At 48.2% G+C, this 27,074-nt stretch overlaps 6 protein-coding genes across 6 annotated transcripts; 2 read left to right on the top strand and 4 right to left on the bottom strand.

Annotated features, from left to right (window-relative positions):
* Positions 1-93: 93 nt before the first annotated feature.
* Positions 94-14,255, top strand: RhiXN_02756 (glutamate synthase (NADPH/NADH); the record flags this gene model as incomplete). The annotated part of the gene is made up of 22 exons (XM_043322573.1): positions 94-227; positions 285-313; positions 379-470; positions 530-932; positions 980-1,006; positions 1,063-1,202; positions 7,486-7,751; positions 7,812-8,023; positions 8,089-8,660; positions 8,702-9,468; positions 9,536-10,836; positions 10,894-11,421; positions 11,469-12,604; positions 12,670-12,854; positions 12,904-12,964; positions 13,017-13,182; positions 13,230-13,443; positions 13,499-13,551; positions 13,603-13,862; positions 13,922-14,001; positions 14,059-14,146; positions 14,199-14,255. 22 exons carry the CDS (start codon positions 94-96, stop codon positions 14,253-14,255), a joined length of 6,771 nt encoding a protein of 2,256 aa, XP_043178069.1.
* Positions 14,256-16,150: 1,895 nt separating this feature from the next.
* On the top strand, positions 16,151-16,635 carry RhiXN_02755 (uncharacterized protein; the record flags this gene model as incomplete). Its single annotated transcript, XM_043322572.1, has 3 exons — positions 16,151-16,367; positions 16,431-16,588; positions 16,621-16,635. 3 exons carry the CDS (start codon positions 16,151-16,153, stop codon positions 16,633-16,635), a joined length of 390 nt encoding a protein of 129 aa, XP_043178068.1.
* A 485-nt stretch (positions 16,636-17,120) lies between these two features.
* RhiXN_02754 (Endoplasmic reticulum vesicle transporter) lies at positions 17,121-19,090 on the bottom strand (the record flags this gene model as incomplete). Its single annotated transcript, XM_043322571.1, has 9 exons — positions 17,121-17,789; positions 17,843-17,991; positions 18,045-18,143; positions 18,203-18,265; positions 18,322-18,500; positions 18,558-18,592; positions 18,642-18,721; positions 18,776-18,913; positions 18,967-19,090. 9 exons carry the CDS (start codon positions 19,088-19,090, stop codon positions 17,121-17,123), a joined length of 1,536 nt encoding a protein of 511 aa, XP_043178067.1.
* Positions 19,091-19,338: 248 nt separating this feature from the next.
* Positions 19,339-21,421, bottom strand: RhiXN_02753 (FAD-binding domain protein; the record flags this gene model as incomplete). The annotated part of the gene is made up of 8 exons (XM_043322570.1): positions 19,339-19,459; positions 19,516-19,735; positions 19,791-20,126; positions 20,176-20,317; positions 20,387-20,499; positions 20,552-20,686; positions 20,757-20,905; positions 20,979-21,421. The coding sequence occupies 8 exons, from the start codon at positions 21,419-21,421 to the stop codon at positions 19,339-19,341; spliced, it is 1,659 nt and encodes a 552-aa protein (XP_043178066.1).
* A 595-nt stretch (positions 21,422-22,016) lies between these two features.
* RhiXN_02752 (FAD-binding domain protein) lies at positions 22,017-24,340 on the bottom strand (the record flags this gene model as incomplete). Its single annotated transcript, XM_043322569.1, has 11 exons — positions 22,017-22,462; positions 22,514-22,638; positions 22,695-22,903; positions 22,956-23,052; positions 23,100-23,173; positions 23,223-23,346; positions 23,422-23,552; positions 23,602-23,788; positions 23,845-23,920; positions 23,970-24,006; positions 24,062-24,340. 11 exons carry the CDS (start codon positions 24,338-24,340, stop codon positions 22,017-22,019), a joined length of 1,785 nt encoding a protein of 594 aa, XP_043178065.1.
* Positions 24,341-24,636: 296 nt separating this feature from the next.
* RhiXN_02751 (rRNA processing protein, Fcf1 family protein) lies at positions 24,637-26,759 on the bottom strand (the record flags this gene model as incomplete). Its single annotated transcript, XM_043322568.1, has 7 exons — positions 24,637-24,707; positions 24,763-24,840; positions 24,891-25,002; positions 26,050-26,178; positions 26,236-26,379; positions 26,429-26,583; positions 26,633-26,759. The coding sequence occupies 7 exons, from the start codon at positions 26,757-26,759 to the stop codon at positions 24,637-24,639; spliced, it is 816 nt and encodes a 271-aa protein (XP_043178064.1).
* Positions 26,760-27,074: the final 315 nt, after the last annotated feature.

Raw genomic sequence — 27,074 nt, 5'->3', positions numbered from 1 at the left:
TTTTGGCCTTGTCGAGGCAGGTTGTATTGGAACGACCCCAAAGGTTGGTTATTTGAGCACCGCTCCGGCGCTTAAGGCTATTTCTAAAGCCCCATGGCAGCGTCATCCAGGGGACAAGGACGAAACAGCAATGATGAAGACCAGAGCGATAATCAAGAATCATCGAATTCTATTTATGCGGCTTTAGCTAGGACTACTGCTCGAGGAGTAGGCCTCTACTTTGCAAGGTTCGTATCATCCATGTTCTTCGCCAATAAGCTACACAATTAGAGTGAACATGGTAGGCCGATGAGGTTATTTCGCCCAACGAAGAGTAAGTAGTTTTTTAATACATCTACTCACATTCTCTAATCTCTTGTCAACTAATTTTCTCATCAGTTAGTGGCTGGACAACCCTCCGCCATGTAGCAGCCTCCCAGGGGACAAGCCTTTCACCAGCATTTGTTACCAATTTGATACGGACGCAAGGGGTAAATTTACCTCTTTCTCTTCAGTTTAATTTATTGAAACAAGGAATACTCATTTCTAGGCATTGGTCATTCCTCGACATTTTATTCCTCCACTACTAGTCAATACTTGCCTCGGGACAATCCTTTTCACAACATACAGCTATACGTATGATACTATCCACCATGAAGACACCCACTTAAACAGCACCATCGCTTCCGCGATTGCTGGGGCTACAGCGGGTGCCGTACAGTCTATCGCCGGTGCGCCGGCTGAAAATGTTAGACTATACCTCGAGGGGGATACAACCGGCAAACAGACAAGTGTCCAAGGATGGCGGCAAGCCTGGAAAGATGTATTCAGAGACTCTGACCAATCAGGAATGGAGCGTGATCGGAAGGCCTTGCGTCGTGAAGCCCGCGCAACAAGAAACTGGGCACGAGAAGTAGCTGGGATGTCAATGGGCCGAGGGTGGGAGGGCTGGGGTGAGTGATTGATTCCGATCTTGTTGGTGAATCTAATCATGCCATAGGGTGGAGTTGTGCAAAGGATACACTTGGTGAGCAGGATCTTAACCCCCAGCTATGTCATTGAGTAACTTGATGTATCGGAAAGGCTTCGCACTGTTTTTCGCTACCTTCGACGTCTCGAGGCATGCTGCGACCTTTGTATCCCGAGCTCGCTCCGACCGACGCCGTGGGGCAAAACGTTTGGAAGCCATTCTCTGGGATAAATCGTTTCACCCAGAGCTTAGTGTTAGTTGCGGGCGGTGTTGCTGGTGGGATAGGTCATGAATTGGTCGGCCGCCCTTTCGATACAGCCAGGCGCATCCTTTATATCCACGACACACACACCCGGGCGAAATTTGCACATGGGTTGAAAAACCAACCCCATACAGACTCCGGCTCCACTATCCTTCGCGATCGCACTCGTCATTATAGGCTTACGACATCGATTAGAATACTCAGAGAAACTGCTAGAAAAGAAGGGATACTTTACTTCTTTCGAAGCCCTACCCCCACTTCCTTTGACTCTAAGTCTAGTCCATATCAGAGACTACAAACTGCTTTGCGTACACTTGGAAGGGTTGGTCCGTGGGGTATTGCATTTGTAGTCTGGGAGGCGACTGGAGGTGTCAGCACTTAGCTCATCAACGCCGGGAGACACAAGCAGGGCAATTTCGTTTATTGTGACGAACGCATACATACTGGAACTGTAGTGTTCATGTAATTTGTCGCCTCGATATGCGGACTTAGCGTCTCTGGTTGTGAATATGTTATCGACCAGCATATGGGAGCCGTAACTTTTCACCGGTACAAGTGGCCAAAGCCGCTTAATTATTAACTTGATGCCTACGTAAATATAGTTTCGAAATTTAGGACCAAGGTTCAATCTATCAATCTATATAATGACTCCATTAGATCCCGAAAAGGGGCGGTCATGAATGTGAATACTATTCAATGTAGCACAGCCCTTTTGGAGTCGCACAAATACAATCAAAGGCTGATTCTCTCGTCCGCGTATAACTGCACTGATCTTCTGCTTGTTCGAGTTGCCGTTAACTGCATTGGAGTTCACCGCCGTTTTGCAGTACACTCAAGATGCCACTCGTTAAGCCGCTCCGCGTGAGCAACTAACTAATTCTGTAAGGTATATCATGCGGCCAATTTATTAGAAAAACGCTCCATCGGCTCGTGTTCCACGTTGTACATACAATCTAAGCTTTTCTGATCGGCACTTGATTGGATTGCGGTAATTGCTTAGGCACGAGTATCTCTCAATCTGAAACAAACTACTTGCCGTGATACACTACAGAATTCTGCCTATATATACTATTCAAGATCTAGATGATGCTTAGTAGCTTTGATATGTAAGCGATGAAATGGCTAAATTAGTAAGTTAATGGTCTTGAGATATTGATAGTTTGGAGTGAGATTAAGACGGTATCTCTATATATGCACCGACTTCGAGAATCAGCTCATTGGCACGTAACTGCCATATCAGAGAGGTTTGAATAAATAAATGTTTTGAAGGTATCAAACCATTTTATACAAAAAATTCCAGCAGGATACAAGCGTGTCCGAGTGCTTCCACAGGGTATGTCCTGCCCTGGGATATGGAACTAATACAATTAATGATGAAGGAGAAACAAGAAATCTATAGTGACTGGGCCGAGAGTGTTGGAGCTATCTTAGATCGGATGGCTTGGGTCGCGGTCGCGCGTTTCCCTCATTAAAGCATCCGTTCTAGTGGTGGTTTATCAAACGATATGAACGCAAGTCTAAGTCAGTAATTTACACCTGTTCAAACATAATCCTTGAAATGTACTCACGGTAAAGCCACCTCGGATCCACTACCCTCTAGGCGTATACGAGCTATTCTTGTTCCCTTAACACCAAAAATGGTTACTTGAGAACCTAGAATAAATAAAATATATGCACTCACGTTGTCGGCAAGCTCAAACGAGCTAACCTTTCCATGGGACTCACGTCCTTCACCATCAAAATAGTATACACGAGCACCTACCTAGAGAGATTAAAAGTAGGTAAGTCCAAGCGCCACGAGTTGTGATTGATGCTATAACTTAACTGAAAACTGGCTCTCAGCCATTTAGAAAGAAGAAAAGTTTTAAAAATCTAAAAGGTTTTCGTGTCCGACCTTAGGTCTACACGACTCGCTGGCGTGGGGTAGAGCCGAAGAAATTGAACACAAAGTCGGTCACCTTTTATGCATCCTGCATCCTAAAGCATTCCTTTCAGATGCTGAATCCCGTAGCTCAGGTTCTGTTTTTCATCTATGTCTTGATTTCTGGTATCGTTTGACACATGGAGATCGACATAGCTAACAACCCCTCCCAGTCTTTTGGGGAGCTCCTCCAAGAATCTCAAGAGAGTAAGGATTCCAAGCACCCAACAAATGAGGTAATTTGAAGGCAGGAATCAACGAGGTCACCCGAGAAGCTCATTGCCCGATCCGTTTTCGTAAAGCAAGGACTGCTACTCGGGATTTATATTTGATTTTCCGGAATCCTCAAGAGCCCGGAGATATGGAATCATGAACTATGAGCGTGCACCCACCCACATCACACGGGGCCTAGATGGCCGAGAACTTTGGACAAACTGGGTTCTGGACAGTATGCAATAAGGGCAACATTATAGAAGAAATCTGACGAGACCATACTATGCTGAGAGGCTGAACACGGTGGGGCATACATCATTAGCAAATGGATGAGGTCACGAAGCTTGCCGTTGTTCTAAGACAAACCCAAAACTGCAATCGGGATGATTTTCACTTCTACAGTAAACAAATAAGTAGCTTCTTGCACCCATTTTGGTCAGCGAGTCGATAGCTAAATTATTAGTCTAATGTGCTACAGGAATTGAATATTCCAAATTGCAGAGTCACGAGTGAAATTGATATTTGAGTGTATTGCCTACTACACTGTGGCTAAAACCAAGGTTGCTAAAACACGCGGATTGGCCGGGGCACGGATATATATAGATATTTGATTGACCCGGTCCAATATTTGGTGGTGCTCTAGCTGTTTGACGCGGAATAGCAAATACTACATACTAACCATAGGAGTTGCTCAAAAGATCGTACTCAAGGAGTCACCCCATTTTTTGCTGCACGTCAGTGGAAGATCACTGTTCGTGCTAGGCCCAGAATCACGCTGAGCTGGAGTAGTTCTCTGGATAAGATAGTAGTAATGGTGTAACTGCAACCGAATTACAGGTTGTTCATAACCGATCGAGGAAACTTGTTAGTCAAATGACGCATATGACGATCGGAGCACCGCAGTGTCCATCGCATCGGAAGCCATGCTATGTGTTTAATGCGGTATTTTCCGCAAGTCTCGGCGAATCTGTATTAACGCGATACTTTCTGTTGGTTTCGGGAGGACGCATAACCTACGTTCTCATGAATATGCCATCTTGTTACAAACGCCACGGAAGTGACGGGGTAAAACAATCTAATATTATCGTGTCCACTTGACCATGTGGGGCCGGGATTATCGCTGATCGCTCATTGCGTGTGGGTGAGTACAAATTGCGGTGACCTAGTTCTCACTCGTCGACGGTGGGTGAGTTAACATTTTTGGATGCCGTCTACGAGCAAAAGCGGGGTAGAGCTAACCGTGATCGGGCGGTTGAAACTCCGACTCGTTATGCAACGACGGTGCGGAGAGCTCAGTTCTGGGGAGACGGATCCGAAAACCTTCTTGGGCTCAAGGCACCCGAACTTAAGGTGCTCATTTTTGCAGGTACGGGCATTCACGGCGGGCCAGCTTTCAATAAAAATGTATTGTAACATTGACCTCATTCTGCTAATAATGTACTGTATAGGTGGCGCTCGGTGTTTGCTCTTCGCCGTTTTAGGACTTAATTCCTGTGTCTACGAATTCCATTCTAGGACGGGTAGCGTGGCAGAAATCGGCATCGAAGCCTTGTTGCGTCGGTTAATTTACGATCATGGCATGGGGGCCCCCCAAAAATGAGGCTTTCACAGATCTCCTCTTCGAAGAGTCTGGGTCTACGTCCTGAAAGTCCTAGGCCTGCCGATCAGATGGAGGTGCCTTAGAGGTCCGCGCGCGTGTATGATCATGAACCGTTGGTGGACGGGTTGTTACAGCTATATCAGTGCCGTTGTTGGATTCTCAACGCCGCGTCTGATATACAATAGCCTAATGAGTGTGTAATCAAATTAGATACGTCAGTCCGCCAAGTCTTACCAACCTGCAGTGCCACCAAAAGCACTCCATGAAAAGTGCAAACTCGGGTATACTATTGATGGTAGCTCACGCGCAGAGAATGATGTCGGTCCTTGAACCCAATTGGGGAAACCTAGGCCATGGACCGGGTTTGGTTGCCGGACGCATTCGACTCCGCACTCCGCCCCATGCAAGACACGAGCGTATGCGATGTTGATAGACGATGAACACTGTTAGTTGAGATGCGATTTCGGCGTACTCATGTAGGGTCAAACGACTGTCACACGTTTAGTGGGAATTTTCGGGGTTGAAAAATACGATGAATAATGCTGCGTATGTGACGAATTCCTCACAGGCAAGGAGGCCTCTGCCGAGATGTAAGGAGCGGAGTCGCCGGCCCGTCCATCAAATCTCCGGACTACGTGGCTCGGTACCGACCCGGTGGTTGGGGTGGCGTGTCAAACGTTCGCAGATCCATGCAGTTTCCACCCACTAAAACAGTGGATCTAAATGAGTGAGCGAATCAACTTAATATGGTGGACCCGCCTTTGCAATTGGGCATAGTACCTATATCTTATCAGTTGATCTATTGCCCGTGCTCGTCCTCGTGAGCTGAAGAGTGCGAATCGTTCATCGAGGCACGCGGCGATGCCGAAGGTTTTTCCTATGGCCATTTTAGACAAATAAAAGGAGCACCGCATATATTCCAATAGCTCGCTGAGTTTGTACGCGGATAACGAGCACCGCACCGAGGTCTGGTCTTGGCTGCAGAAAGACAGTGTGCATCAAACCCAACAAATAGGCGATTTTCAATGTGGTGAAACTAATTTTAAAGAGATCTGATAACGAAAGATCAAGGTGTCCACTTTGGTCAAGCCGTAATCTAAGTCCAAATACATAGCCGCCCCGAAACCTTCCTCGAACCCTACAGCATCTCTGTGAACATGCGATGATATTGGAATTAAGATGAGATTTTGGCTTGGCTTGGCTCTGACGGGCTCGACAGAAGGACAGTGTGTATGTCGACGTAGGGTAGAAGGAATGAGAAGGCGAGGACAGCATGCAGAGGGTCATGTGACGCGCGTATCACATGTGCCCATCAGCAATCCGGGGGGAAATCATTGCATTTTTAGGTCTGACGATTGTGGGGAAGGAGTCGATGCGTAAGGACACCCAATCAGAAAGCCCTGGTTTATGCGTTGATCAAGAAGCCCAGCTGTGCACTTCGAGAATCCAAGTTTGCTTGGAGCAGCAGAACCGCGGGTTAAGAAACATGCATGGGTCCAAAACTAGAGTAGAGATAAGATCGATCGCCATGGTTGCTTCTGGTGGTGTAATGAGCTGTAGAATTTGGATGAATGGTATACGTTGGAAGGTCGCAGTAGGTCGACCGCTATGTGTAGAGCATCTTTCGGACCAGTGTCCATGCGGTCCGGTCCGAGGTGACTTGTATGCCCGAGGCACTCCCGAAGAGAGTATTTGATTTTTCGGCTTGAGTCGGATAGGGCCGTAAGCCACGAGATAAGTGGGCAGGACTATATTGTGGTGAGTATATGTGCTCGTTGTGTAATATTCTAGTTAAAACTGGTATATATGTGCTATGTATGGTGGAACATGATCTTTATCCAATAAAAACTGCCTGCATATGTAAACAGCTGCTCGGGATTTGTTTGTATAAGACCCTGAAGATCAGGCCAATCACAAATCCGAAAAGCCGAGATTCACCAAATGCTCCGCGTTATGATTGGACGTTCATAAACCCCACACCCCCTAAATCTCGAGAGTATCACTGACGGTGATCCACCACCTCCCCGTCGTCTGTTCCGTCCATTATCTCTCTCGCTACCTGTTTACCATCTCTACTCTGTCACTGTTACAGTAAATCCTACAGCATGATTACCGCGAGCAGTGGCTCAGTGAGCCATGAGACCGCAAAAGTTCTTATGGCGCACCTCTCCCGCTTGTTGAGGATGAGTCTGAGCCTAATGGGTTTGACCAAGTTGCCCGCGATCCCGAGTCCTGGGCTGGCTCGCTCCCAGCACAGACTGGTCTCTATTCAATGAAAACGAACGAGATGCGTGCGGTGTCGGCTTTATATGTCATATCAAGGGCCAGCCCAACCACAAGATTGTATCCGATGCTCGCCAATTATTATGCGCAATGACCCATCGAGGGGCTACGGGTGCGGATAGCAGAGACGGCGATGGCGCGGGAGTAATGACCGGTATTCCCCATCAGTTCATGGTTAGAGAGGCCGAGCGCGAGATCGGCTGTCAGCTTCCAGAACCAGGCAAGTATGCTGTCGGAAACATATTCTTAATCCCAAGGACGATTCGGAGCGTGAAGGTCACAAGTCTATCTTTACCAAACTCGCTCAAGATCTCGGGCTCCGAGTGCTTGGATGGCGCGGAGTCCCCACCGATGGCACCATTTTAGGGCCGGCCGCTAGCAGCAAAGAACCCTCTATTTTACAACCTTTTGTTGTACTTCGTGAGAACTACGGCGATGCAAAGTCCAGTCACAATGGTCCCTTTGACCAGCGACTCTTTGAGCGACAACTCTATGTCTTGCGCAAGCATGCAACCCACACCATGTTAGTCGCCCGGCGCTTGCTTCAAGGTTAATTATACTGATCGATACTTGTTGCTTCCAGCACCCTTACTCGCTGGTTCTATATTTGCTCGCTCTCCACAAGTAATATCGTCTACAAGGGTCAGCTCTCACCGCCACAGGTATACAACTATTACCACGATCTCAACCATGTCCTCTACAAATCACACTTTGCACTCGTACACTCTCGATTCTCAACCAACACGTTCCCAAGTTGGGACCGTGCCCAGCCAATGAGGTGGGCGGCGCACAATGGTTAGTAATGTTTCAGTGTATTCTATTGCGGCGTAGTGGATATTTATCTCTGTTCTTCGCCTTAGGTGAAATCAACACTGTTCGAGGTAATAAAAATTGGATGCGTGCTCGCGAGGGCGTTCTGCAATCAACACTCTTTGGTGACGAACTTAATCTCTTATATCCTATTATTGAAGCTGGAGGATCCGACTCGGCGGCATTTGACAACGTACTCGAATTATTGGTCGTCAATGGCGTCGTCTCTCTCCCTGAGGCCGTTATGATGATGATTCCCGAAGCTTGGCAGGACAATGAGCTCATGGAGCCAGAAAAACGTGCTTTCTACAACTGGTCCGCTTGCGTACAAGAGCCTTGGGACGGACCTGCGCTTTTTACTTTCAGCGATGGCCGATACTGCGGAGCCAACTTGGATCGAAACGGTCTTCGCCCTTGCCGTTATATCATTACGAACGAGGACATTATGGTCTGCGCTTCCGAGGTCGGTGCGATCTACATTGAACCCGAGAAGGTTGTCTCCAAGGGCCGTCTCAAGCCCGGGCGTATGCTGCTCGTTGATACAGTCGAGGGACGCGTCGTTGACGACAAGGAACTCAAGCGAACAACCGCTCGTAAGCAAAACTTCGCTCTTGGGTCGAGGGTAACATGCTCCACCTCCCGATGATTGTTAAGCGTGTGCAGCGTACCATATCTATCGACTCAGTCATTGACAACACTGTCCTCGCGACTGACCCCAAACTCCTCGCTTTCGGTTATACGGTGGAGCAACTCAACTTGTTGATGCTGCCCATGGTTTCAGAAGGAAAGGAGGCGCTTGGCTCTATGGGTAACGATGCTCCTCTGGCCTGCATGGCTACTCAGGCTCGCCCAGTGTATGATTACTTCCGCCAGCTATTCGCTCAGGTCACAAACCCACCGATCGATCCCATTCGCGAGAGTATCGTCATGTCGCTCGAGTCTTATGTTGGACCGGAGGGAAATCTCCTCGAAATGAAGCCCGAACAGTGTCACCGAATTCTCCTCAAGTCCCCAGTTCTTGGAATCGAAGAAATGAACGCGCTCAAGAACCTCAGCGCCGCATATCCCAAGTGGTCCTCTCGTACGATCGATATCACGTTCCCCAAATCTGAAGGACTCCCTGGGTACCGCGCTGCGCTCGATCGTGTCTGCAACGAGGCGACTGCTGCGATCGAGGACAACCAAAAGGTCATCATTCTATCCGATCGTGCCGTAGGAAAGGATCGCATTCCCCTCAGTGCCCTGATTGCCTGTGGGGCTGTTCACCATCACCTCGTTCTCCAGAAGAAGCGAGCCAAGGTCGCATTGATGGTTGAAACTGGAGAGGCTCGCGAGGTTCATCACCTCTGTGTATTAGTCGGCTATGGGGCTGATGCAATTTGTCCCTACCTTGTAATGGAAGTAATCCACAAAGTTAGCCGGGAGCGTATGTGAGTAATTATTGACCCTATATGTCTTTAGCACGAGGCTAATATGATTTACGTATCTTCTTCCCAGCGTCAAGGGAGAGCAAACAGTGGAACAGTTGCTGAAAAATTATCGCAAGGCGACCGACAATGGTATCCTTAAGGTGATGAGCAAAATGGGCATCTCGACTCTGCAGTCATACAAGGGCGCACAAATATTTGAGGCATTGGGGCTCCACAACGAAGTCGTCTCTCGGTGCTTTACTGGTACAGCCAGTCGTGTTCAGGGCGCAACCTTTGATCTACTTGCTATGGATGCGTTTGAGCTCCATGAGCGTGGGTACCCTTCGCGCGAAACACTTCTACCTCCTGGAATGCCGGAATCCGGGGAGTACCACTGGCGTGATGGTGGTGAGGCGCATGTCAACGACCCCGCAGGCATCGCGAATCTTCAGGATGCGGTACGCGAGAGGAACCAGGCCGCCTATGACGCATACAGTCGTAATGCACGCGAACAGATCAAGCAAGCATCACTTCGTGGCCTGCTCGAGTTCAAATACGAAGCCGCGACCCCTATCCCCGTTGAGCAAGTCGAGCCTTGGAATGAGATTGTTCGTCGATTTGTTACCGGTGCCATGTCCTATGGGTCGATTTCTATGGAAGCTCACTCCACACTTGCGGTCGCGATGAACCGCCTCGGGGGAAAGTCTAACACCGGCGAGGGAGGTGAAGATGCGGAGCGTTCTCAAGTCTTCCCTAATGGCGATACAATGCGTTCTGCCATCAAACAGGTTGCCAGCGGACGATTTGGTGTGACCAGTAACTATCTCGCCGACGCGGATGAGCTTCAGATCAAGATGGCACAAGGCGCGAAGCCGGGTGAAGGTGGTGAGCTTCCCGGACACAAGGTTTCTGGTTCAATCGCTCGCACGCGTCACTCGACTGCCGGGGTGGGGCTTATTTCCCCACCTCCCCATCATGACATCTACAGTATCGAAGACCTTAAACAGCTTATTTACGATCTAAAATGCTCGAACCCCCGTTCTCGCGTATCAGTCAAGCTTGTTTCAGAAGTTGGTGTTGGCATTGTAGCGAGTGGTGTGGCCAAGGCCAAGGCCGACCATATTCTTATTTCTGGCCACGATGGCGGAACCGGTGCTTCACGTTGGACCGGTATCAAATACGCTGGGCTTCCGTGGGAGCTTGGCCTTGCTGAGACTCACCAAACACTCGTGCTCAATGATCTGCGTGGACGTGTGACTGTCCAGACTGATGGTCAGATCCGTACCGGACGTGATATCGCGATCGCTTGCTTGCTCGGAGCCGAGGAGTGGGGCTTTGCTACTACACCTCTCATTGCTATGGGATGCATTATGATGCGTAAATGCCATCGTAAGTTCTTGGATTGTTATCCAGTGCAACGATTAGTAATTATTATTCTGTTTTTAGTCAATACCTGTCCTGTTGGTATCGCTACTCAAGACCCGATGCTTCGAGCCAAATTCGCCGGTCAACCTGAGCAAGTCATTAACTTCTTCTATTATCTCGCCGAGGAGCTCCGTGGTATTATGGCTAAGCTTGGATTCCGCACGATCAACGAAATGGTTGGGCGCGCCGATATGCTCAAAGTCGATGAAGCTCTCCGCACGCCAAAGACGGCTAAGCTCGATCTCGCGCCTATTCTGAAACCGGCATGGCAGATGCGTCCAGGTGCTGCCACATACCGCATTCGTCAGCAAGACCACAAGCTCTATATCCGCCTAGACAACAAGTTTATCGACGAAGCCGAGCCCGCACTTACCCAAGGGCTGCCCGTACACATCGAGTGTGACGTAGTCAATACCGATCGTGCGTTGGGAACAACTCTGTCTTACCGAGTGTCGAAGCTTTACGGAGAAGAGGGCTTACCCAAGGATACAATTCATATCCTCATGCGCGGATCGGCCGGACAGTCTTGTGGAGCGTTCCTTGCCCCTGGTATTACCATCGAACTCGAGGGTGACGCAAATGACTACGTTGGAAAGGGCCTGTCTGGCGGTCGTCTCGTCGTATACCCTCCCAACAGTCAACCTTCAAGGCAGAAGAGAACATTATCATAGGCAACGTCTGCTTGTATGGCGCCACCTCTGGAGAGGCATTTATTCGTGGTATTGCTGCTGAACGCTTTGCTGTGCGCAACTCGGGTGCGAATGCTGTCGTTGAAGGAACCGGAGACCACGGCTGCGAGTACATGACTGGTGGTCGTGTCGTTGTTCTCGGAACCACTGGGCGTAACTTTGCTGCGGGTATGAGCGGAGGTATCGCATATGTCCTGGATATGGCCCACACCTTTGCAGCCAAGGTCAATCAAGAGATGGTCGAACTCGGCAAGGTTACCGATCCCCGTGAAATTGCTGAGCTACGTAGCCTCATCGAGGATCACCGCCATTACACCGGGTCCGAGGTCGCGAACCGAGTGCTCATGGACTTTCATCATCTTCTTCCCATGTTCGTCCGTGTCATGCCCCTCGACTACAAACGCGTTCTCGAAGAAAAGGCGGCTCGGGAGAAAGAAGAGAAGAAGAAACAGAGCTTTATCGATCTCGTGCCTTCACACACAGCGAGCCAAGTCGATTTGGCATCCGAGACTCTCGAAGACGTTCTGCTACCAAAGGAACCTCTCTCCGCCGCAGTTTCTAACGCACAGCTCGCTCCCGGTCGGCGCAGCGAACCTGCGATCGTCGACGTTGAAGACTCGATGATCGACGAGAATACGACGAAGACTCGCATGGCCAAACTCGACAAGACGCGTGGCTTCATGAAGTATAAGCGCCTCAATGAAGCATACCGCCCACCTCGTAAGCGCGTCAAGGACTGGAAAGAAATCTCTAACCGATTGACCGAGAGCGAGCTCAAGTATCAATCGGCGCGTTGTATGGACTGCGGTATTCCTTTCTGTCAATCCGATAGCGGATGTCCCATCTCGAACATTATCCCCAAGTGGAACGACCTGGTCTTCAAGGGCCAATGGCGTGACGCACTGAATCGCCTACTCATGACGAACAATTTCCCCGAGTTCACTGGTCGTGTTTGTCCAGCCCCGTGCGAAGGTGCTTGCGTTTTGGGTATTAATGAGCAACCTGTGGGGATCAAGAGTATAGAGTGTGCGATCATTGACAAGGTTTGCATATAATCCCAGCCCAGGCCAAACAGATTTTTATTAATTGACCTTCGATTCGCCGCTAGGGTTTCGAAATGGGATGGATGAAGCCAACCAAGCCGACGTTCCGCACGGGCAAGAAAATTGCCATCATTGGCTCTGGACCTGCTGGCCTTGCATGCGCGGATCAACTAAACAAGGCGGGACATACCGTAACCGTTTACGATCGCAATGATCGCATGGGTGGGCTTCTCATGTATGGGATCCCCAAGTAAGCTCTCCCTGAATGCTTTTACGGTCATTTTGCTAATATCTGCAAGCATGAAGCTCGATAAGTCGATTGTACAGAGACGTCTTGACTTGATGGCTGAGGAAGGGATTGTATGTTGTCTATTTAAACACCCAAACCATGACTTAACTGTCTTTGTTACAGACGTTTGTCCCTAATTCCAACATTGGCGTGGATATCGATGCCGAGGACCTGAGAAGCGCTAATGATGCAGTCGTGTTTTGCACTGGTGCAACATGGCCTCGCGATCTAAAGATTCCCAACCGAGATGCAGCCGGCATTCACTTTGCTATGGAATTCCTCCAGGTTGGTCATATTTTTGGCCCAGCGAACTATCGGTCTCATTTATATGTATAGCTCAACACCAAATCTTTATTGGACTCGGGCTTCAAGACAGTAGCTATATTAACGCTCGTGGGAAGGACGTCATTGTTATTGGAGGCGGAGATACTGGTAATGATTGCATAGGGACATCCATGCGTCACGGTGCCAAATCGGTTACAAACTTTGAATTGCTTCCTAAACCTCCAGCAAGCCGCGGTCGCGATAATCCATGGCCACAGTGGCCTCGGTAAGTTAGCCATTTACGATAAGCTTGGCCTTTCTAACATGGAATTTTACGCCAGTATTTTCCGTACCGACTATGGGCATACCGAAGTTGCTGCCCACTTTGGCAATGGTATGCAGTACTATGATCATAATGAAGTGGCCACTAAATAATCGTATTTAGACCCGCGCGAGTACTCCATTTCGACCAAAGATTTTACCGTGGATGAAGAAGGAAAGCTTACTGGTTTGAACACTGTCCGCGTTGAATGGACAAAAGACAGCGGAGGGCGCTGGAAGATGGAGGAGGTTCCTGGATCTGAGAAATATTTCCCGGCCCAATTAGTCTTCCTTGCTCTTGGTTTCTTGGGACCTCAGCAAGAACCACTGAAGAAGCTGGGAGTAAAACTTGACGGGCGTGGCAACGTTCAAACTCCGCACAAGGTAAGCGGTAGATTGATCTGAAGATTGGCAGCATCTAATGTTTTTTTGTGGTTTTCTAGAAATACTCCACCAACGTCGACGGTGTATTTGCTGCTGGTGATTGCCGCAGAGGCCAATCCCTAATCGTTTGGGGCATCAAGTATGTAAACCCAAGTCTTGATTAAGCACGGTATTCTGATCTCTATTTGTATCACAGTGAGGGTCGAGGCGCTGCTGCAGAGGTTGATGCATGGTTAAGCAATGGAGTTACTCGTCTTCCTTCTGCCGGTGGAATCAAACAACGTGTAAGTCATTTCATACCATGGGACCGGTTGCCTAAATTAATTTTGCGTATAGCTCTTCATTCCCCCGGTCACTGCCACTTTAACTAAGCCAGTTCATGTCGACGCCTGAGTTGTGCTGCATTTGTTAGTTTATCATTCCCTTTTTTGGAAAACTCTTTGTTTGGTTTCATATGACACATTTTTATCCATGACATCTTGAGTGTACACTGAAATATATCCAATTTTGACACTTGATTGTGAACGCACGCACGAGGCATGTGTTCTTCAAACTGAGCACCGGGGTGGGGCAATCGATGGCAAAGATAAATCGTAACGGCCCGCATGACCCTTCTAAAGCTATTTACACAGCCCGTTCTAACTGCGCGTATCCCATCATTGGCGTACTATACATGTAAGAGCCTTGGGCTTTTAAGTTTGCTGGGAACTTAAAGTAACATTCTCGGCGACATTTACGTGGGAAGTGTACACTACAGTGGATTGCGATTGTCTGAACCGAACATTTGCTCGATCTCAAGAATTACTCCGGTACCCCAGTGTTCCAGCTACCCCAGTCTAAGGACAAACGGCATCCCCATACAAGTTTTGAATGAGGTAACATATCTTGTACTGATCGGATATGTGTGGACAGGTGCTGTTGAGTGGAGAAAGTTACGTCTAGAAATCTAAGATGCGTGGAGAACCAGAGCTTGGAGTATATTGAACATCAGGCCAGTTTGCTGCATACAGGATGTGGAAAACCAGCCTTCTCGATAAGGTTCTTGAGATAAAACATGAAAGCATAGCAAGAAACTTGCACCCGAGCTTATGCGAATAAGGGCTATTCACTTACGAACGTCACCCCAAAACAAAATACCGCGATTAGTCCAAAACTCCGGGTAGCGCTCTTACTTCTCCGTGATTTGGGAAATATCTAGATACTTCTGTTGGATGCAATGACTACCTCTCTTGTACTTAGCAACGGACGTACTGGGACTAATATACTCAAAACCATAATCAAGTAGGTAGGTATTGTTATTTAGACCTGTAAAAAACCAACCCTTCTTGGTTTCATACCATGAAGTTATTCGACAGCTATCCGAGAAAGGTTGCTTTCTTGCTTGTGATTGTGTATCGAACTATTCAAACATCTGACGATGTGACTAAGGCGTTCAGTGTACTGGTAGTTCACACCAGACCAGCCGGTCGAGTATCCCATTTCTGCATGCACTCGCAATTAATGAGTACTTTCACCTACTTCTCATATCTCAACTGACCAGAATGACATTCGGCGGAGGCCACATTCAAAATGGAGAACCTCCGCTTTATAAAGCGAACATATTCAGTACGATTGGCTACTAAGCTTTTACGAGAAATTGAATAATGCGGCAATCTAGATATTGGGGCTGCTCATACCAGACATCTGGAATACATCATTACAAACTGAGTTAGATTCTCTAAAATGAAAATTAGGCTCCAGAACTCTTTAAAACGCCCCAATGATCTCCAGAGGCTCCTAGAGAGAACCTCTCCGAAGTTCTTCAGAACATCTTGGAGCCCGTGTTATGTCCTCCTATGATTAATAGATCTTATTAAATTCCCTATCGCGGGAGATAGGGGATAGCTGAGGCGGAGAATGGTTGCACCTCAGCCTTCTCCATTTTACAAGAAATGATGAACAATAGCAAGTCCTTCTTCATGTACAGTCTTTTTCGGCCCATTAATTAATCCTATGATCTCACTCATTTTTTGTCCCGTACATAAAACTGAATTCTACTTGTGCTAACTTGTGATGGCCTTGAGCTTCTGGATATACAAACTTCACCTTTCGCAATACTGAACAATACTGTTCTAAAAATGGCCCATACCAATCAATTTGTTGCCACTCAGGTATGAGTAGCGCAAAATACACGAATGTAGTGACAGTATGAATCCTGTATGTATGCAACTATATAATTCCACCCCATTGCACACGCCGACATTGCACAGCCACTGATATTGACCCGCTGACCCGTACAACAACTATTGATGACTTGGATCACTACCATAACTCGACTGGGAGGGTGCCGGCCCAGTCGCAACCTACTGATCAGCAAGGGGTATCGCATCGGTCCGAACGCCAGGGCGTCCCACACTTTTGTTCTATACGCCCCAGACTGTAACGACCCCGATGCGCTCTCTCGTCGACTGTCCGTTCGGGGGTCTCATATGGCGAAAGCCAAGGAGGATGTGGGTCGATTCGTGAGTAAGTTCGAAGCATTCATAAGTCTGTTTGATTTACTACGCGCACTGAAGATTTGGAATACAGTAAGAGGTGGTGCGATGCTCGCACCTGACTCTGATCTGGACGCAGTTGCGGCTGGAGGACCGAAAAAGATGATTGGATCCGTAATATTTGTTAGAGGGAACAGTCTGGAGGAGGTAACTAAAAGGGTCAAGGAAGATATCTATTATACATCTGGCGTGGTAAGTCTCTCATTGACCGCTTCTCGTCATAGAAGAATGGACATTGATTAGTCGATTGCTTCAATAGTGGGATCCAGATAAACTCGTGGTCCTGCCTTATGTAGAAGGAGTATCTGAATCTAAGTGACTCGAATAACGATAGTAGGGCCCACCTGATAACACCGTACGCGTCTCGGACGGTCATGTATGCGTGAACAGAAAGGATGAATGATATCAACAATACTTTAAATCTAATTCACTCATCCTCATAACAAGTACAACGTCTCACCCTCAATCTTTACATATATTACTCTTGCCCTCACAATCGGGTGCACCAAGGTAAACACCAACTCGGGCGAAACAAACCGCTGAAATTGAAAGCCGGAATGGGTAGAATGTATATCTACGTATGTACACCATCGAAACAACGAACCGACCAAAAGCAACATCCATACACACGAATCCACAGCAAAGCAGTAAATTTCCACCTTGACGGGTGGCTTCACATAAATTCGGTTCCCTTGATTGTCTCAAGCCAATTTTTTATTCTCGTCTACCCCGCCACCGGAGAGTTGAGCCAGGATGTCGCCCTACCTCTTGGGGGGCCTCCATTAGGGCTGAGAGGAGATCCGTTGCCGAGAGGGCTACTTCCGCCATGGAAGCTCTCCGGGCGCGGGCGTTGAGGTGGAGGAACGAGTCCGGGAGACGGGAAACTATCCTGACGGGCAGAGTGGGGAAGAGGGAAGCTATCTTGGCGTGCGGAAAGTGGGAAGCTATCTTGTCGGTATGGTGTAGGAGGAGCGGGACTGCGAGGGAAGCCAGCTGGCGATTGCCCTGGCAAAGGAGAGGAAGGGAAACGGTGCATCGAGTAGGAAGCGGAAGGCGGTGGACGAGATCCGGGGGTCATTGGCATGGGTGAGCCAGGAATAGAGCCAAACATAGGACTACCGGGGTAGATCGGTGTCGCTGGTGAATCATGTCCTGACATATTAACACGCCTAATTTCCCCGCCAGCCCAGCGACTTTTACGTGATGATTTTTGGACTTCAGCAATCCCTTCGTCTTCTTCACCAGTCACGACCTTGGCAGCCTTGCTTCCAACCTTGACTGTCCATCCAGCGCACACCCAAACCCCTCCCACTACACCGATAACACGGACAAGGAATTCTCGGAAGGTGGTGGTCTTTTGAGAAATTGAGATAGCAAGAGGATCGATATCGAACTGTGGTATTGCAGTTAAGTTTAAGTAGATTTTCACCAGATGCAGGAGCGTACCTTGAAGAAAATACCCGGGGTTCCACGCCCATGCTCAATGTTGCGGGTATAGTGAGTGACGCTATATTGGTTGGTATGGAGGGGGTCTTGTCCGGGAACTTGGTAGGTAGTTGGGACAACAGTAATGAAATATTGGAACGCGGTAAAGTCTTAACCTGGTATTAGAACAAAATACTGCAAAGGTTGAGTTTGAATAACTTACGCTCGTGGGTAACTTCAAACGAATAATCCAGAGGTTGCGAGAGGTCAGGAATGAAGGGGCCAAACGAAAACTCATTGATGACATGAGTGAGGTTCATCACTGTCGCAATTATTGTTACTGAGGCAGCCGTGGGAAACGAAAATCCCAAAATAACTCACGAGTGTGGTCGGTATGCTCAGCACTCCTGTAGCCATGCCCAAGAGTAGTAATGTGTAGGTTGGCTGGCAGTAATCGAAATAAGTAACCCCAAGTTATTAGAAGCCAAGAAAATACTGACCCGTAACTTTTTTGACAGCGACCGTCCCAAAGACACGGCAAGCACTGGCATCCGGGATATGGTTGTAGGTGGGCCTGAAGGTAGGGTCTTTGGGTTTCTTGAATGAGCTAAACAGGCCCCTCTGACTCCGCTTAGAAGCCGAGACAACTTCCTGTGGTGATACCGAAACTTTGCTGTCCCTAAAGTTAAGTGCATAAGCGCTGGTTGCCTCCGAAAACATTGGTGTACGGTCTTACTGAAGAGCATGCGCTTGTCCAACATCAAACAGAGTCTTGAGAGACTGTTAGCAAGTTCAAATAGCCAATGGTGGTGCAACTTACACCATCACGTCTGAATCCACCATGTTCATCAGTTAAGAAGAGGCGATCTCCCGCGGCATCACGTAGATCGACCGAGAGGACTAGAACACAGTCATTAGTTATAATTCAGGTTCCAAAGGGACAACTACAGTGACATGGCATATTGACCACAAGGTCGACATTCACATACATGACTGTCGCCAAGTTGTTGTCAACGGTAAATTCGTACTCTCTCCAGCCCCAAAGATAATCTCCGAGGTCATTGAGAACCAGGATGAAAGAAATAACTGCAACTACAAAAGGAGTCGGTTCAGAGACTCCATTATGCGCCTAGATACCGACTTACCCAGCACAGTCATCAGACCTCCTCCAGTAGTCCGTGCCTTGTAGTTTGGTCGTACTTTAGGAAATGCGTCGAATTGTCGAACGCCAGTAGGCGGCTCCATCGAGTCCATTATCGCGCTCGACATGGTGGGCAAATCTATGGGTAGAGACGCTCGGTAGTCCGCTTAAAGAACTTGCCTACGTGGTCGGCCAGCTGTTAATCCACCGAAGCTTCCCCTCTCATTCCAATTCCACGTGGCTCTGGCGCTTACCCGCTTCAAAGTCTAAACAGAGCCTTCAGACAACTTGCACGTTTCTCTTGCCTGGGTTAAATAAATAATATCGATTTATTTGAAAGATGGAATATGGTAGACACAAAATAGACAATTATGGACTATGAGGAACCAACACATCGGTTGCAAGTAAACAGTCCGTTCGGGTCAACTTTTTGCTTGATCTTGAGGAGCCGAGAATAGTGCGATCCAAAGAATGCCCATTTCCATTGAGGTTCAGCACTAGGCTCCCAAAAGCGGTAAGTAAGGAATGGTTTTCGACAGCAATTCGTGCTTACGGGTCAGCTTCGTTGAAGTAGCTCGCGTGGTCTAGGTTGGCTAATTCTCCCAAGTCTTGAGTTAGTTTTGTCACGTTTTTCTTTGCTTGTTCGATTAACTCTTCCGAAGCAGACTCTGGCCAAGTACCTCCGAGCGACCAGCTCACGATCGCATCTTTTCTCCAAGCGGGATTTAACCCAGTTGAACCGGGATCAGGATGATTTACGGCACCCCCACCAACTGGTACAGCGGACGTTTGGCCTATGAGAAGCTACCGAAAAAAATAGGTACTCACCGACGATAGCAATCGACCCTATGAGTGGAGCACCATCGTTGAAAGCGAACTTTGATAATTGATCAGACTTGCTCTCCAGGGTCTTGCGAGGGACAAGCCGACTCCCCATCCAGACGTTAGTCGCAATCCCAATGTCGTTGATGTAGTTAGAAGCGTAACCAAAGAAAGTAGGATAGACGTTCCCAAAGCTAGCCACCTGTGTGCCCGGGTGTTGCGCCGTCCAGTCCCAAGCCGGCTGAAGTGTATTGTTTACAGTCTGCAAATCGGATCCACCCGGCTGAAAGACGACGCCAAAGCAAGAAAAAGGCGGAGACCAGATTATGTACCCACGCACCCCTGGTTACTTTTAGTTGAGCTCATTAGGACCTACTGTTCGATTACGTACCGGAATCGGCCATGCTCGGGATATTTTTGACTATCACACCTGCGAGGTCAGTTGCTGATTGCAGGTCCGTCGCATTTATTTGGAAACCAAGAGAGACCATGCTAATAGGCGGATGAGTTTTATATGTCACTTTGAGCGCAATCTGAGAAGGGCACATCGCGATTGAGTACCTCTTTCTGCTTGAGGGGAGTGAAGATAGCATATAACTTACCCCCCAGGTTCCGCCACCGCCACCTCGCATAGCCCAAAACAGCTCGGTATTCTTGCACTTGTTGGCTATCACCAACTTTCCGTTTGCAGTGACGACCTCGAACTGAAGTACGTCTTTGCACAAGTTAGATAATATTGTTGTGAAGTCAAACCAAGGCTGGCTTACTATCGACCCCCATTCCGTATTTAACACCCAGTGGACTATGGCCTCCACCCTGAAGCCATCCACCTGCTGCCCCAACACTACGAGCAGCGCCTCCAACGACGGTGACATTGTGTTCGTCAGCCGCCTTGTATACATCTTGTTATTCGACTGGTTAGCTCTCGTATGTATCGTGGTTGCGCGCAACCAGTCGTAAGGGATTACGCACCAAACCACTGAGTGGCTGCTCCAATAGTAACGGCCGGAACGCCTTGGTCTCCGGAGCATCCTTCAGCAACGAAAGAATCGGTAAAGTTTATTCCGCCTAATTTATGTGTCCATACACCAAATGCACCAGCACCGCTAGACCTTCCAAGACTATATTCGAGTTAGAAACAAGTCAGAATGATACGCCCTTCCTTTGGCACGTCAAGGGACAGAGCCAACTCACAAATCATGGCCAGTGTTCTTTACCACAAGTTTTAACTTGTACTTTTGCGCAAACTCGACCGCTTTGCTCACGTCATCTGCACTTTCAGCCGCAACAGCATAAGCCGGAACCAAGCCCTGCGGACATGTTACATTCCGAGGCGTATCGATTCCGCACTGGGGGCTGTCCCAGACTAGAGACTGCATCGCTCCAGTCTGGTTGGACCGCCAGAACGAGTTGGCCCAGTTTTGGCGAGCCTCGGCGCATGCTGCCTCGTCGTAATGCGGGTCGTGGCAGGGCCAGGCAGGAGGCCGAGGCGCAACCAGACGACCGCCGATCGAAGAGTTGAACGAAGACCAAGTAGAAGGCGAAGGCCAACAGGGGTCGGACGAGGTACAACGACGGGCACCCTGGGCTGAAAGTGCGAGAGATAGAACACTACTGACAACGCACAGCAATCTCATGATTGTGACTTAGAGTGTGCAAATGCCCAACTGACGTTTATATTGACTAGAATTACGGCGTGGTTGCTGTGCTACTGAGACATATCTGCGCCGCAGACCGAGCACAAGACGGCGGAACCGAGGGTCGTGATGTATTGTCGATGTTATGATGTGATGCCCAGCACACGTCTCATTGGCTGATGTATGTTTAGAAGCCAAAAAGGTGAGGCGGATACCGTAACCTTATATCCTGAGCTTGAGCGCCGGTCCATTCTAGTTGCAGGATAGCATCTGCGGTCAGCTGCGGAGGTGGATTGGTTGGCCTAGGATGGATCGTGAGAGTGAAGCCTTTGGCCATCGTACTACGAACACATTGAAACCTTGCGGCGTTACTCGCTCGAACGTGATGGATGCCGGAAGCGAGAGAAATACCACTTCACATACATGGACCGACCGTACAAGTACATAAATGCGCCAGAAATTGACGTTGCGCCCTCAGTTGTAGTCTACCAACTTCGATGCTAAACTAGTCCCTTGAAGGTCTATAAAATTAAAGAGAACTTAAGATAATATACATACGAATCCGACCATCATATTTAAGGAAATAAACAGCAGCTTATTTTTCGGTACCCGCTCGTGCTAATACGTTCTGAGCGGCGTCTACCCTCCCAGAAATCCAAGCGCCAAATGCTGGGCTTTTCAGCCACCGCTCGTAGAACTCTTTTTGTTTACTTGCCGAGCGGAACGGAAGCTGTGCGCCATGTGTCTTCAAGGATGCGAAAAAGTCTTTACTATTAAATGGCTTGACCCGAACGTCGGATAACACAACAGAAGGTGGAGCTGGTGACGTAGTTAACGGGCGCACGGCTGGAGAGGGGGCGACCGATGAGCCTGGGGACAAAACGTTGAATGAGGGGGCTGGCGAAGGTGCATGTAGAGAAGGGCTTGGGGAGTAATTTGTGGGTTTGGGGAGGAGGTTGCTAAAATATCGATTGAGAGGCGCAAGCAATTGTTGTGAACGCTGGGCAAAATGCTGTCTAAGAATCATTTCCATTTGGAGTTCTGTATTCGGGACAAGTAAGCCCAGGTCTATACTAGCATCAGTGTACTCACGCGCAACAGGTCCCTCTTTGATTGCAGCCTCGAGTCTTTTCAACAAAGCACGGTCTTTTGATATATAGCGGTTATGATTAGTATGATATCCGGGGGTAGGTCCCAAAGTTTGAGACGCCAGAGCTCTGGTTCAGAAATGTTAGTGGTAATAATAAACTTGCTAATGACTTGGGCGACTCACGCAGAATGCCTACTCGCGGTGCTATGCCTTGGAACCCTCTCGGATGCGCCCACACTCAATATATGCGGCCAGTGTTTGCATACATTTTCAAAATAGGGATTAGTCACCCCGATGATCAAGCCCGGTCTTGGAGCGTTCTTGGTGATAAGCAAAGGAAAATCCCGGTCGTGTATATGAAAATACGGGCGGATATCACCTGCAAATGGGATCTTACAACAAGATGAGTTATGCAACACACAGTATAAAACACAATCCATTTACCGGTCGTGCCAAATCTCTGAGCCACCAAACGATGGTGCTTGATATTGAAGGTGAAGGGGCGAAGACGAGGATGGGATCGCATAGTACTAAACACTCCCTGGAAGTAGATAAGCGTGATTTGCAAACGAGCAAGCGGATACACACCATAGTGTCCACAACTTATCAAGGCTTTCCACCAGGAGCGGCAAAACGGGTTGCGAGGGCAGAGTGGCTACGGTCTATAGAAGTTAGCTAAAAGGAGTACTCATATGCTGATAGATCCCGAACCATGGTGTCTTGCAATTTCGCTGACATCACAGCTTGCTGTTCATCATTTGATCGAGGCACTTCAGTCATAATGACAGAACCAAGCAAACCAAGCTCAATAGAAGATCCTAAGATAGGGTCAGGCCTTGGAGTAAGCATCAGACTTGGGAAAGTGCACCGAGATCGCGTAAAAATAGGTTCTTGGGCCATACCCACTCACCAGCTGCAGATATTCAGACACCCAGATTGTAACATGGCGTTTCCATGGGCAAAGAACATGGGGCCAAATATGCTGATGGCTTTATCGAACAACCCAACCCATGGTAGGTGGGTTAGAAATACTACAGAACGCTGTTGAGTTGTGAGCACACCGCGCAATGTTATAAAACATCAGGCTTACCTGGAGGTACCCTCGCTTAGATGTTGGGTCTTTGCGCTGCAGAAAGGAAGCATAACCGTACAATGACCCATGTTCGCGCACTAGTTCTCCGGAATTGGTCTGTATGGGTTGTGACAAGCGGATTTTGAAAGAATGGGTCTGAGTCCCAGTGTCGAACAGGGTGGTGTCTGGGAATGAGGAAAAGGCTCTATGGTTAAAATTGGGGTTATCACTTGCTTTGCGAACGAACGTTTATAGTCCTACATGTTCTCTCTATCTGGGGCATCGAGCTTGATGCTGGGGTATAACTTTGCGACAACAGGCCCAATATCCAAGTCGACTGAGCCCTCGGTCAGCGAGTCGTTTATTGGTCGAGAATAGCAACTTACAATCGACTACCGCAACAGACAGGATCCACCTGTTAAGCTGAGTAATTTATCTGCCTGAAGTGTTCCGTGTCTTCTGCAAAAACATCCTGAACTCGGTGTTCAAGGCGGCTGGTCAATCTGGGCATCGTGCGTGACCTGCTAGCGCGACTTGAGGATGCCGGCGACAGGGAATTCGCTGTGGGAGATGTCGGAGAGAGCACGGTAGGAGACGCGGGAGACGGTGTTTTCCAATTCGAAGCATTACTTGGCCCAAGGTCGATTGCAGGAGGGGGTGCTCGTCGACTATTCTTAGATTTAAGCTTGGATTCAAGTTCTATAGGCTCTCGGAGCGGGGAGGACAAGCCGATATCCCCAGAAGGATCCTCTTGCATAACAAGCAGTCTAGTGTGGTCGAAATACGGATTATACCCACACCCACGATCGTGGTGGAGTAGAGACAGTCCCGATGGTGTGGCTGTGTAATCAGGAACACCTTTTCGGCTTTTATTTGAAAGTACTGGTCTAGTCCAAGTTGTCCAACAGAAATAATATACAGCCCAATGTAGGACGAACCGGTAAGCAAAAAATACGGCCTCACTCACTCATCTCGAATATCAGCAAGACCATCGACCGCTCGATCGACCTGCACAACTCATGCGTGTGTTGGCATCAACGATAACCTGAGCACTCAATCCTTCAGCGCCTCGATTTCTTTCGTGCTTTTGGCAAGATAGGTATCATAAGCGTCCGAAGTATGCGCTAAAGGGGTGTTGTTGGTATCCATGAATTCGAAGATACAAACGGAATAATTTACCTGCTACATTCGCACGCCTGCGTGCAATAACCGTGCGGTTGTGCGTGATGGTCGCGAGTTGAGCTTTCTTCAACGTCCCTATGCATAGCTCAGTAAAATCTCGGGTGAAATCTGCAGTGATGACTTACCCGATAGGTGGATTACATGCGGAATTATCCGTACTCCACCCAGTGACCGGAGCAGAGTAAGACCTCCCCAAGCAGTAGTATGATGATCTCTGGCCACCCGGATGATACAAATCTGTGTAGTTGGCGAGTAGTATTTAACTTTTCCAAAATCTTGAATTAAATATCTTCGCTTGTGTATGAATTTCACGTACTTGTTAGGGACCAGCAACCGCGCCCCACCCAGCATCGCCAAAGTTCTCAACCACACTGTCGCGGAGTGCATTATAGATTTGTTTGAGGTCAAATTTAGCGTTGGGCTCCCATACGAAAGAAATTCTACAAGCAGCCAGCGGTTCTTTTTTTCAATATGAGCTCTGTCTCGACATCAGTCAACGTCATATTGGCTCACCTTGAAGCGAACCATGTTGCGTTAGTGACAAGCTGCTGGGGACTTGGAGTGGATTGTGTAAGCGCCAGATATAACTCGCTGGTCACGTGTTCAGAGTTTATGAGAACAGCATTAACTGGGCCCCCTTGAACATGAGTTCGTAGCAAGGTACGCGACGAATTCAATCTAAGAAGTTTTTGCTGGCCTTCTATATGGGAAGGTTCAACCCGTCTGACTCTGTGATTTGAATGGAGGCGAACATGAAGTCTTGAAGGAGTGCACGTCATGGGGGAATCGCTACCTCGATAGTTACCCATCGATTGACAAAACAAACCGTGTCTAAACACCTCGAAAGGTAATTTAATATCCTTCGAGGCAGAGATAAAATACATGTATAACTTATCTCTCATATTCACAGCCCAAACCCGAGTATATATGCGCTTAGGGTTCCACCCTGAAATACGACACTCAAGGACTAGCCACCCAGGACCACCACACATTGATCTCTCTTCAAAGAATCTTACCTTTTGGTATTACTGGCTCAATACTCCAAAGCTTCCACATCTAACCAGCGTAGAGGGCGATGACGTCCCGCTGTCAGGTTCTCTGCGATCTGCAGGTTTGTAGCCATTTAACATCAAGGTATTTTAAGGTACCAATAATTCTGTGGGTTGAAGAAGTGATATAACGTATATGCGAGAGCAAAGATTCAAGAGGAAAACAAACCAAGTGAAAGTTGGGATACATACAATAGCCCGAATGAAATGAATCTTAATTCGAGACATCACCTACAGCCTTATGTTTTCGTCTTCGCTTCCGTTTGTGTCCTCCTTCGCTATTCTCAGCCTGTGACTCCCCGTTGGCGATCACCTTTTGAGCTTTTGCCTCAGGCTCTCCACTATCTCGTTTACGTTTTTCAGACTTCGTCGTGGATGAGTTCGATCTAGGTTCGTGGCTGCTCTGCGACCCAGGATTCACTTTTGGTTTCTTCTTCTTCATGCTAAGTGGGTTAGGTCCTTTGGCTATCTTCCGCTTATGCGTTGGCTCAGTAGCTGTTGGTGTAGATGAGGACGTCAATGCCCGGGCCTCAGAGTCGGTAACACCCATGCTTGCTGATTCAGACTAGGATGATAATAAATACGATGTTGTGCGTAAAGTTCAATCTCCTCACCTGGTCCTTGGCCTTGATTGTGGCCTCACTACGAGGCTCTAGTACCATAACCGACCGGTTAATATGTACGAGAGGAACAGCAGGTATTTTTCTAAGCTTATTTCGCAAGTCCGTCGATTGTGAGGCTACGACATAGCGATGCTTATTTGTTTCACCTGACGAAATTGAGCGCTGTTAACAATATACTCGTACGAGCAAACTTACCAACAACGCTTTCTATGCATGGTTCATTCTCAATCGCTTCTCGATGATTACATTTACGACGCTCGAATAGTTTCGCAAGGTCCACGATATGCTGAGCCGACGGTCCGAGCTTGTATAACTCGACCATGCTACACTGCGTTATCACTGCGATTGAGATAAATAAAGATAAAGACAGAAGAAGGGATTTGTCCCACTAAGCTTGCATTCTCCTTGCAGAACCGTGGTAAGCTGTTTCACAGCGTCTATCTTGTGCTGGCAAACCTCAATGCAGAATGTCGAATCCACCAACACTTGGTACGGTTGTCGAAATCCGAAGCTCATGGAGTAGAGAGCCATCAATTTCTTGTAGGCCTTTGCCCTTTTTTGTCTCATGATGTAGTTGGACTAAATTCTGCAGTATGAAATGTTTGGTACTATGGTAGAGTGGATTTAGAAGATTTAC

Source organism: Rhizoctonia solani, chromosome 3 (assembly GCF_016906535.1).
Source record: "Rhizoctonia solani chromosome 3, complete sequence".
Classification (NCBI taxonomy): Eukaryota; Fungi; Basidiomycota; class Agaricomycetes; order Cantharellales; family Ceratobasidiaceae; genus Rhizoctonia; species Rhizoctonia solani.
Note: the sequence above shows the minus strand (reverse complement) of the source record. Positions and strands in the feature narration are given on the sequence as shown.